The 12,616-nt window shown below is 39.2% G+C and overlaps 1 protein-coding gene across 11 annotated transcripts in view; it reads right to left on the bottom strand.

Annotated features, from left to right (window-relative positions):
- The window catches only part of LOC132382284 (titin homolog), a 354,914-nt gene that overhangs the window by 77,914 nt on the left and 264,384 nt on the right, over positions 1 to 12,616 (bottom strand). For all 11 annotated transcript variants that reach the window (XR_009508280.1, XM_059952393.1, XM_059952425.1 and 8 more), the window contains 2 exons: positions 8,089 to 8,141; positions 3,894 to 3,947 (listed from right to left, as the gene is read on the bottom strand). Coding sequence is in view for 10 of the 11 variants with exons in the window: in XM_059952393.1 (XP_059808376.1) it covers positions 3,894 to 3,947; positions 8,089 to 8,141 (107 nt within the window). In the remaining variant the exon portion in view is untranslated. The remainder of the gene's footprint in view (positions 1 to 3,893; positions 3,948 to 8,088; positions 8,142 to 12,616) is intronic.

The following is a 12,616-nucleotide window of genomic DNA, read 5'->3' as shown; positions in this document are numbered from 1 at the left end:
TAAATTAATGTTAAGCGCTGAAAAACAAGTTGATCTCGGGTTTCTCCAGGGAGATTATTGCCCTAGTACAAAACAAATGTGCAGTGATGTTGTTTTTGTAAACATTAGATACCAGTTGTTACATCCCTTACAGACATACACCAGGAAACATTTCTTTTAATTTTAATACTGTGTTTTCAATATGTTCTGTACATATTTCCAGAGATTAGAAGTGTCAATACTGCAATATTAACAGATTATTTAATTTTACAATCAAAGTAGGTAAAAATAGAGAAATGATTTTCCACAAATTTTACTGTTCAGAAAATATCTGTTTGACAGTTTCTATACTTATACCAAATAGTAAATTAAATTACTAAATGGGTTTATTAATGTCACATGTTTTGTGGTTGCATGCAAGCAAATGGAAATGAAAGGCAGTTTTTCACTGATGACATAGTTTCAGTTCATAGGACTAGATGTTTCAATCCCTTTGTTAAGCAGATCCCAACTTGGTCACAGCATAGAGAACTTGAGGGTGGGGGGCTTGGTGGGTGGCAGACGCTTCCCAGGGGTCATCAGGTGGGCACGCCCCTTCTTAGATGTTTTGTCAGTTTAAGCCCACTACTTCTCCTTGGGGCTCAACAGTGTGACCCGGCGTCCCAGACACACCACCTTCACATCTGGCCACCCATGGGTCATTTTAGGGCCTAGCTGCCATCACTCCTCTTCACCCATAACCAGTGGCTGCTTCGCTCAGCTGCCTCGAGAGTTCTTTTATAGCTTGTCGCTGGCCCTGGCCACGGAATCCCAATCCCTTCAGCAATCTGACCATGGATGTAGCCACAAATCCTCTGCAGCCAACTTCTACTGGGAAAATATTCAGCACATCTTACATGTTTCTGCTCATGTGCCTCGCAGTCTGCATCTTTCCAGGGCACTGTGAGCTCTGAGATTACTACAGCCTTCAGATTGCTGGACCACAAGACCAATTCTGGTCTGAAGGTGGTAGTGGTCATCTCTGAGGAAATATTAGCCTTTTGTCTATGTTGACAGCCATGTTCCAGTCATGAACAGGCTCCAGTATGCCTGACACCAACTGTGTCACTAAGAGTGGCACTGGCTGTCTTTGCCGGACAAAGGGAATGGTGGTTCTTCCAGTCATATGGGGCTAAGAGTTGATATTCAGCCTTTGCCTCTCCACAGGAGATGCCAAACATTTGAGGACCTAGTTGTACCTTCATGTGTATCTTCCTTGAGTGAGGCATACTTTGCAAGATGAGAGGATATGCTTGAGGTTTGCTGTTCTTCCACAGAATGGACAAGCTGGCTCTTCACTGAGCCACTGGTTTAGATCTTTGGGAATTGAGAGAACATCATAAACAGTTCTTATAAGGAAGCTAGTCTTCCTTCCTTCCTTTTCCTATAAATCTTTCCAGCCACCCAATTGAAGGGCTGATCAATAGTCTATGAGAGTTTGTAACCAGCTGCAGTGGACACTACAACTGCCCTTGTTTTTAGATCTGCAGCTAAATCAATAGGTGCAGCCTCCAGCACAGAGTTGTTGTTTAACAAATCCTTCTCAAAGTTCATGCATCCTTTAGACAAGCAGGTTCAGCTGAAATGTTCCCTCAATTCTGCTGTCATTCAATTCATTTTCTATTAATTAAGACATTTGGCTGAGCTACCAACCTTCTTTCACATTAAGATCAGCTGTTTCTACCACATCTTCCCTCCTCCTTGGCCACAAAGCCAAGTTCTGTCCTAGGTCTTTACATCTTTGTCTAGATTCTCTCTCATTTTCTTCATGACTATCCAGGTACATCTCATTCTCAAGACTATGTTCAGCTCCCAAGCCTGCTCCCCCTAAATTACTGACCACCCAAGTTCCTACACTGGTCTCATGTTATTCTTTCTCACAATTCATATCTGAGTCAGCAATGCCTATCTGAGTAAACCTACCATGAGGAAATCTGCAGATGCTGGAAATTCAAACAGCACACACAAAATGCTGGTGGAACACAGCAGGCCAGGCAGCATCTATAAGGAGAAGCACTGTTGACATCTTGGGCCGAGACCCTTCAACAGGACTAACTGAAAGGAAAGATACTAAGAGATTTGAAAGAAGTGGGGGAGGGGGAGATGCAAAATGATAGGAGAAGACCAGAGGGGGTGGGATTCTATAAGGAGAAGCACTGTCGACGTTTCGGGCCGAGACCCTTCATCAGGACTAACTGAAAGGAAAGATACTAAGAGATTTGAAACATCGACAGTGCTTCTCTTTATTGATGCTGCCTCGCCTGCTGTGTTCCACCAGCATTTTGTGTGTGTTGTTTGAGTAAACCTATCCTTTGTTTTGCTGTCATTGAAACTGTCAGCCACCTCCAACCTCTTTGAATGTGCTTATTTTCCTGCAGCTTTAAAAGTCTACATAATTTTTTCTGCCTTGGTTTCAGAGAAATAACCCACATCATCTGGTTGTGTCATCCAGCTGAGAAGCTAATACTCTCTAATTCAGACAATATCCTGGTAAATTTCTTCTGCAAAACCTCCAAATCTTTTCTGTAGTACAGTGATTAGAACTACACACAATACTCCAAATAAGCCTAACCAAAGTTTTGTGTACTGAAACATGACTTTGTGACTTTTCAACCCAATGCTGCAAATGATCATGAGGAGAGATTAAGCAGATTGAATTTATACTCACATGTTTAGACCGAGAGGTGATCTCACTGAAACATAAAGAATTCTTATATGCTTGGCAGGAAGATCAGAACTGATCTTTTCCTTAGCTGATATGCATAGAACCTGGGATTACAGGCTCAAAATGGGAGGGGGGACTGCAATATAAGACAGATAAAAAGATATTTTATATAGCGAATTGTTGGAATTCTCCATTGAAGACCCAAATGTTTCAAGAGAGAGAATGATAAATTTTTAGATGTTATGAAATGAATGGATCTGGGATGAGTACAAGAAAGAGGCTGTGAAATAAAAGATCAGCCATAAGTATCTTGAATGGCCGTGCAGGCACATGAAACCAAATACCTTCCTTTATTGCCACATTCTTAAAATGTACCAAATCCCAGGAAATCCAGTGATGTTGTGCAGCCAGCCAAGCTCCGGGACCAGTGAAATCACACCTCCAGAGGATACTACCTTGAGTCTAATGTTGGACATTCTGCAGACTGATCAGTAATAATATTATACAGATTGTTAAATAATCTTCCCACAAATATCATGTCCCAGAGAAGTCCTCCAGATGCAACTTCCTTTATTTGGTTTTAAAAAGTCTGAATTTATAGAAAATATTGCTATTCAAAGCAAGCTCAAGTGAAGAAAGATCCCTCCAGTTGAAACCATAAAGTGAACAAATCAGAAATAAAAACTATAACGCCATCAGTTTCTCTTGTTGACAATGTAAAGATCTCTAGGCAAGCCCTGTACCAATGCTTTCATTACAGCAGAATGAAGACATTCTTATTAAGCATCTATATATTCTTTAAAGAAGAGTTTCCAAACTGAATTTCTTCCAAGAGATTTATAGACTAATGATGAATAAATGATTTTAATTACATATGGATATATTTTCAAAGGCACTGATCAAAGTAAATAGACATGTGGCAATTCTATTCATATCATTACTCAACTTTATACCCACTCCTATACTATGTGTATCTTTTCTCCCTCCTGCACTTTCTTTCTCTTTGACTCACAGCTTTGTGCCTCATTTCCTTTCCTCCCTCCCCACAGCATCACTGGTCTTCTCTACGCTAGATTCTCTCACTCCATTCTCTCAACAGCACCAAGTTAATGTAATGTGTTATTAAAAAGTAGAAAATCAACTACTTGCTTATGGGAAAATAATTTAATTAGCTTTGAATGGTATTAGTACCCTTGCAAAGGTTGCTTACCTCGTATGTTGTGATTCTGAAACCGTACATTACACTTCCTTGTGTTTCTTCCACCTGTGGAAGAAAAACATTATAGCTAACACTTCACTAAAAGTGTAGCCAAGAATGTCACATGTAAAGTATAGAGTTTACCACAATATTAAACAACAACAATCCATATATGTAAACCTGGATAAATTTCAAGACTTCATTCACTTATTGGACTATCTAGTATCTACAGTATATAACCCAAACACCTCAGCAGGATAAAAATTAGCAAGGTAACTGTAGGCCAATTTTCTTCAAGAACATTGAAGTAATGGAAGTTTTCTGAATATGGAATTCTATTAATTCAGCACAGAGTGGAATCAAATAATTATTCTGATATTCAGAACTGTCCAACAATCCTGAAGTGAATCCCCTTAATTCCTCTAATCAAATCGCTTTTAAGCCTTCTAGAATCTGAGGATAGAATCACAATTGTGTAAGCTCCATTCATCATTACAGTGCAAACCAGTTATTATTCTTGTTTCCAATAATGTTCACTAACAAGAAATGATATAAGTTTTCCACATTTGTAGCACAGCTCCCCATTTCTAGACATAAAAGTCCATTACTCTTTTAGATTATTTTCCTTACCCAGCCACAGTGTTTATTGATCTATGTGCATAAAAAGCCCAAGTCTCTTTGGATTCCCACTTCTTTTCTCATTTAGAAAATGCATGGCTTTCCCTTTTTAGGTTCAAATCAGATGATCAAATGGCTTTCAGTGTTTACATTTGTTCAGCAGTGAGAAATGCACTCAATATTCTGACACAAAGCCCCTAAACCTAGTCAGTAAAGTTGTAAACATGTTCTCCTACTGGCCAAGCATTTTTGGTGAGGTAGAGACCATTTCTAAAGGCATCTCAATAAGACCAGAGAAGTATGTCTCCACCTCTGCTAAAAATAACATGGGAATTACAGAATGTAGGAGTAAGACAAAATGCTTTATACAATAATGTATCTACTTCTGTTATTTAATTAGAGGACATAGTTTTTCCAACCAAAACTTGCCGACTTTTTTATTGTTCTGTGGGAATATATTTTTACAATGGTGTATAGTTGAATGTATAGATTCCAATGCCCTGCTATCAACATGGCCTCAATTCCTAATCCACAAAACTGCCATGGAAGTAATTAATTCTTAATCCTGAGAGATAGCCTAAGAAGCAGCAGATAATTATTTTGCAAATATGTAAGAGATAGATGAAGGAAATACAGAACAAATTAGGGATCAAATACACTGTGGGGCAGTGAATAGAGCTTAAAAAGAAATGGATGAAGGTGATATTGCAGCAGAGTGAGAAGAGATGGTAAATGGAAATGAGGAACTGACTAGATTGGTAAATTAAAGGCAAACAGTGTCTGAATAACCTTCAATGGACTAAAAGAGAGGACTGACAAGGGGAGTGTAGTAGATGTAACTTCAAGTACCATATAAATATTCAAATAAGAACATGACATAAATGGGATGGTGCTAACTTGTATAAGAAATTGACTGAGGCACAAGAGCCAGAGAATAGTGGTGAATGATTATTTATTTGACAAAGTGAAAACTCCCAAAGGTCAGTGTCAGACACTTTGTTTTTCAATTTTATATGTAACTTAAAGATGTGGATTTAGAGAATACTTTTTTTTACAACACCATACAAAACTTAGAAATGTAGAAAATAGACTACTTTAAAGCAGTGTACTCCAGGAGGATGCAGGCAAACTGATGGAATGATCAGATGTATCACAAGTCTATTTTAATATTAAAAAGTGCCAAGTGTACTTAGGGAGAAACAACAAAGAGAGCATATTACCACAAACAGTACAATAAAGAGAGGGGAGGGGTGAGAAGGGAATTCAGGATGACAGGAACATAAAGGTATGTATTTAATAATCTTTGAAGGTGATAGGTCAAATAAATTGATTTAAAAAAACCATGGTAAATCCGCACTAATTTCTGATTAAGCCTAATCTGAAGAACTACAAACATCTGGACATCTGATGTTTTGGGTGTACAGTATATGAAAATGATGTTAGGGTTAAGGTACAAGTTCAAGGCATGCATATTAGAAAACTACCAATGAGCATCAGAAGCAATACCAAGAGTCAAATGAGATTAATAGTACAAAAATTCTACTTCAACATATTTTAAATTTAGAAAATGAGACAGTAAAATATGAAAATAGTTGTGGTGGCAGTGCCTGTAAACTTATTTACCCCCCACCCCCAGAAGATTTCAGTTTTATTGTTTTAAAACATTGAATCACAGTGGATTCAATTTGGCTTTTTTTGATATTAATCAACAAAAAAAGACACTTTCATGTCAAAGTGAAAACAGATCTCTACAAAGTGATCTAAATTAATTATAAATGCAAAACACAAAATAATTGATTGCATAAGTATTCACCCCTTTTAAGAGTAGTGGACATAGCCCAGACCATCATAGGAAAAGCCCTCCCCTCCCCATCTCCTCCAGCCCTGACATTCTGACCTTTTCAATCTGGTCCAGTGCTTAAATTAGCCAAACAGCAGGCCATTCCTCACTCTCAGACCCAGGCCTTGCTGCTTCAATATGCTCTCATGCCTGGGACCCGTGGCCTCAATTCCGCCCATACCCAATCTTTCTAATCTGACCTGGTGCTTAAATCAGTCAAACACCGACTTGTTTCTCACTCTTGAGCCTGGGTCCCGCTGCCTCAACTCCACCTTGCCACAGCTCGCCTCGCCTCTGTTCTGCTGCTTTGGATCGCCAAGTCCATTCTAGCAATGGTCAAACATTGGCTTGCTCCCAGCTCTCAGGCCCAGGCCCAGGCCCTGCTGCCTTGATTCGGCTCATATACACCATGCAGAAACATCCAGAAACTTCAGTTTTTGCTCAAAAATGCTAGGTTGTACAGGTGGTTCAAAAGCTCAACTCCAAAACAGAAGTTACAGGCTATTGATTGCAGTGAACATTTCTGAGAAAAAGAGTGTTAATAATGCAGTTAGTAGTTTTGTTTGCTGCCAACAATTCGTTGCTATGCTTCACCAGTGCCATCTTAAACCAGTGACTGGTGACATAGATGTACTTTGATAATAAACTTTGAACTCCGATTGAGAGAAGACTGATGGGGCTTTGTCCTGCTTTTTGAGCATTGGACATATCTGGATAGTTTTATGCATGTTCAGGGAGAATTCATGTATTGTAGCTAACTAAAACTGCATGTCTATGTATTTAGCTACTTCCAGAATACAAGCCTTCAGCATTACAGTACTTCAAAATATTTTAAAAAAATTGTAAATGCAGGAGATCTGAAATAAAAACAAAACAAAATTAGAAAACTCTGCAGATTAAGCATTCTCTATGGAAATAGAAATAAAATGATGTTTTAGGCTAAGTAGCTTCAATGCAAGTATCTAATCAGCCAATCAAGTGGCAGCAACTCCATGCATAAAAGCATACAGACAGACAATTGGTTCAGTTGTCAGATCAAACATCAGAATGGGGAAGAAATGTGATCTAAGTGATTTTAACAGTGGAATGATTATTGGTTTGAGTATCTCAGAAACTGATCTCCTATGGTTTTTATGCACAATATCTAGAGTTTACAGAAAATGGTGCAAAAAAAAAACCATCCAGTGTGTGGCAGATTTGTGGGCAAAAATGCCTTGTTCAGGAAAGGGTTCAAGCTGACAAGGTGGCAACAGTAACCCAGCGAACCATGTGGTGTGCAGAAGAGCATCTTTGAATGCACATGTCAAACCTTGAAGTAGATGGACTATAGCAGCAGAACTATAAACATGCACTCAGTAGATACGGAGTGTGTTTCCCTTTCCACACTTGCTGCATGAACTTGTTAGTGTTTTTGGCACTTTGTTTTTATTTCAACATTACAGCAATCTCCCAGGCCCACAGCTATAATTACCCATTTCTTGATGATGTGCAAGTTAATTTGACTGAAGTCTGTAAGAGCCCTGGAGTAGAGATTAATTTGTTCCCTTAGCATTAATGGCTAAAGATTAGTTTTAAACATTGCCATTCTTTTTGCAATATTTTATCTATCTATCCTATGATTAAAGAATTCAGTCTCAAAAAAATCACAAACCTGAGGTATTATGATCCTTAAACTTAAAATGTAAAATTAACCAGAGGTTGATCATGATATTTTACAATATACTGCCTTTGTACTGCTTAAAAACTAACCTTTTCTCTTCTGAAAGCCAAGCTCATTTTCCACAGCAAAATCTCCTTGAAACCTGGTTAAAAAAAATGCAGTGGTTATTGTATGTGCATTCCTCACTTTTAACACTCCCATATGAATAGTCATTGTTAACTTTGCACCTGGAAAGGAATCCAATGGCACAGTTCTGTGTATTAATGAGATTATATAAAACCAAATTCAGTTCTCAATTTTGGTGAAATTTCAGCATTAAAACATTCTTCATTTTATTCAGATCGAAATATTCAAAACAATGAAAGAAGAAAATTAATAGTTGCAAGATACTTTGATTATAAATGAGCTTCTTAAAGGTATCAAATTACAACACCTCACGCGTGTCTGCATTAAATTCCATCTGCCATTTTCAGCCCATTTTTCCAGCTGGTCCAGCTTTGATAGCCTTCCATGACGCATCCAGTCTTGGTGTAATCTGCATATTTGCTGATACATTTTACTACATTACTATCCAGATCATTGATATCCAGACTCTACAACTCGTGATCTTGATATATATTGCTTATTTATTTATGATTACTATTGTTTTTTTTTCTTTTTTGTATTCACATAGTTTTTGTCTTTGCACATTAGATGGCAAACATCTTTGCCTCTGTAATCTGTATATGGTCCATTCCCTCAGTGCTGTTTTACATTACTTCTATAGACTTTATCCATCTCCCAAATAAACACAGATGCAAAAATATTCATTTAGTATCTCTTTGAGCTCCATGCATAGATGACCATTCGGATCTTCAAGTGAACCAATTTTGTCCCTTCCTATCCTTTTGCTCTTAATATTTCTGTAAATGCCTTTAGTATCTCCTTCACCTTGTCTGCTACAGCAACTCTATTCCTTCTTTTAGTCCTCCTGCTTTCCTTAAGTGCTTTCTTGTATTTCTTATACACCTCAAGTATCTCATTTGTTCCTGCCTGCCTATATCTCCTTCTTCTTCTTAATCAGGGCCTCAATGTCTCTCAAAAAAAAAGCCTCTCTAAACCTATTTCCCATTCCTTTTACACTGAGAGGAATATACAAAATCTGTACTCGCAAAATGTCACCTTTGAAGGCCTCCCACTTGCCAGGAAACAACCTGCCCCAATCTACTCTTACCAGATCCTTTCTAATACCATCAAGATTGGCCTTTCTCCAATTTAGGATCTCCACCTGAAGACCAGACTTATACTTCTTCACAATTATCTTGAAACTAAAGGCATTATGATCACTAGATGCAAAGTATTCCCTTACACAAACTTCTGTCACCTGCCCTGCCTCATTCCCCTATGGGAGATCTAGTATCTCACTCGCCTTTTTTGGGATCTCTATGTATTGATTAAGGTAACTTTCTTGAACATGTTTGACAAACTCTATCTCATCTAGTCTTTTTACAGTATGGAAGTCTCAATCAATATGTGGAAAATTAAAATCACCTACTATCACAACCTTATGTTTCTTGCAACTGAATCAGAATCAGATATAATATCATTGGTATACAGTATGTTGTGAAATTTGTTAACTTCACGACAACAGTACTATGAAATACATGATAAATAAATAGAGAAAAAATGAGTTTCATTATTGAGTTACATTACATTATTTTATATATATATATACAATGTCTATTAAATAGTTAAGTTAAAATAAGTTAGTGCATAATAACAAATAAAGTAGTGAGGTAGTGTTCATGGGTTCAATGTCCATTTAGAAATCAGATGGCAGAGGGGAAGAAGCTGTTCCTGAATCACTGATGTATGCCTTCAGGCTTCTGTACTCCTTCCCAACAGTAACAGTGTGAAAAGGGCTTGTCCTGGGTGGTGGGAATCCTTAATGATGGACGCCACCTTCCTCTCCTTAAAGATGTCTTGGATACTATGGAGGCTGGTACCCATGATAGAGCTGACTAATTTTACAAGGTCCTGGAACTTATTTCAATCTTCAGCAGTAGTCCCCCACCAGACAGTGATGCAGTCAGTCAGAATGCTCTCCATCGTACATTTGTAGAAGTTTCCAAGTGCTTTAGTTGACAAACCATATTTCCTCAAACTCCTAATGAAATATAGCTGCTGTCTTGCCTTTTTTGTAGCTGCATCAGGTTAGGTCCTCAGAAATATTGACACCTAGGAACTTGAAATTGCTCACTCTCTCCACTTCCTATCCCTGTATGAGGATTGGTTTATGTTTCCTCGCCTTACCCTTCCTGAAATTTATAATCAGCTCTTTGATCTTGCTGATGTTGAGTGCAAGGTTGTTGCTGTGACACCACTCAACTAACTGATATACTTCACTCCTGCACGCCCTTTTGTCACCATCTGAAACTCTGCAAACAATGGTTTCTCTTCATGATGTTGGGTTTTGCTTTGTAGGAATAATGGCCTGCAAACCCTGCCAGAATTGACATGCATCCAATGTCACCTCTATTCTCTCCTGAAACTGTTTCTTGGCTCTTGAAATAGCCCTCCATGAATCATACCTGGTTTTCTTTACAGACCTAGATCACCAGACTTAAATGCCACAGATCTAGCCCTTGGCAAGCTAGAAGTTCCTGGTTCATCTATATCTTTTGGTTTGGGAATGTACAGCAAGTTTTCTTAGGTACACACTCATCCGCACAGGTTTTAATGAATTCGGTGACAACTGTGGCATACTCATCCAGATTCCAAGATGACTCCCTGAACATAATCCAGTCCACCGATTCAAAGCAGTCCTGTAGGTGCTCCTGTGCTTCCCTTGTCCATACATTCTTGGTCCTCACTACCAGTGCTACAATCTTCAGTCTCTGCCTATGCTCAGAGAGTAGAAGTACCGCCAGGTGATCAAACTTTCCAAAATGTGGATGTGGGATAGCACAGTAGGCACTCTTGATCTTAGTGTAAAAGTGATCCAATGAGTTATTTCCTCTGGCACCACAGCTGAATTGTTGGTAATAATTATCAAGCTGGCCGAGTTAGGGGAATATATCAGGGTGCACTGTTTCATTCCTCTTGGTTACATCACTCAGTTCATCTAAAGCCTGTTTGACATTAGCCAGAGGTGGAATATACACCACTAGCAAAAAGATCACTGAAATCTCCCACGGCAGGTAAAATAGCCAGCACTTAATTGAGATATTCCAGGTCTGGTGAGCAATTCCGGTCCTGTTCACCCTGTACACATCAGACTTCCAATATAACTCAGAGTCCTGCCACGTGCAGAAGTTCGCTGATGACATGGCCATAGTGGGGTGTGTCAGGAATGGTCAGGAGGAAGAGTATAGGAAACTGATACAGGACTTTGTGATATGGTGCAACTCAAACTACCTGCATCTCAATATCACCAAGACCAAGGAGATGATGGTGGACTTTAGGAGACCTAGGCCTCATATGGAGCCAGTGATCATTAATGGAGAATGTGTGGAGCAGGTTAAGACCTACAAGTATCTGGGAGTGCAGTTAGACGAGAAGCTAGACTGGACTGCTAACACAGATGCCCTGTGCAGGAAAGCACAGAGTCGACTGTACTTCCTCAGAAGGCTGGCATCATTCAATGTTTGTAGTGAGATGCTGAAGATGTTCTATCGGTCAGTTGTGGAGAGCGCCCTCTTCTTTGTGGTGGCGTGCTGGGGAGGCAGCATTAAGAAGAGGGACACCTCACGTTTTAATAAGCTGGTAAGGAAGGCGGGCTCTGTCGTGGGCACAGAACTGGAGAGTATGACATCGGTGGCAGAGCGGAGGGCGCTGAGTAGGCTACGGTCAATCATGGAAAACCCTGAACATCCTCGGCACAGCACCATCCAGAGATGGAGAAGCAGCTTCAGCGGCAGGTTGCTGTCAATGCAATGCTCCTCAGACAGGATGAAGAGATCATTACCCCCCAACACCATTCGGCTCTACAATTCAACCACCAGGAGCAAGACATGTTAAAGTGCCGGGGTTAGGACTGAGCTTAAGTTACCACTTAATGCACTTTAGTAAACTATTTAAGAACTTTTTTTAAAAGCTATTAATTAATGCTTTTTGGGAGGGTGATTTTAGATGCATATCATATTTATACTGAGTTAAATACTGTATGTAATTAGTTTTGCTACAATAAGTGTATGGGACACTGGAAAAATGTTGAATTTCCCCTTGGGGATGAATAAAGTATCTATCTATCTCAATATTGGGACGTCACCGACGCATTAATACACCACAAGGAGTTGATTGTGAGATACATCTCCACCTCTGCTTTTGAGAAACTTGACCGACCTATCTTGACTGTGTATTGTGAACCTGTCTATTTGAATCACTGTGTCTGGCATGGAAGGGGTTAACCTAGATTTTGGAAAACAGAGGACATAAGCATTCCTAACGTCCCTCTGATACAACACTCTAGCTCTAAGATCGTCAATTTTACTTACCAGAGACTATTTGTTTGCCAGCAAGATAGTTGGCATTGGGAGTCGAGAACCTCGGATTTCCTAAGTGCACAGCCAGACCCTTCTTTCACTTGCGGCTTCTTAAAGAGGCAAATTGGCTCCTCTGAATCCCACTGACAATTGT

Source organism: Hypanus sabinus, chromosome 2, assembly GCF_030144855.1.
Source record: "Hypanus sabinus isolate sHypSab1 chromosome 2, sHypSab1.hap1, whole genome shotgun sequence".
Taxonomy (NCBI): Eukaryota; Metazoa; Chordata; class Chondrichthyes; order Myliobatiformes; family Dasyatidae; genus Hypanus; species Hypanus sabinus.
This window is presented reverse-complemented; position numbering and strand designations above follow the sequence as displayed.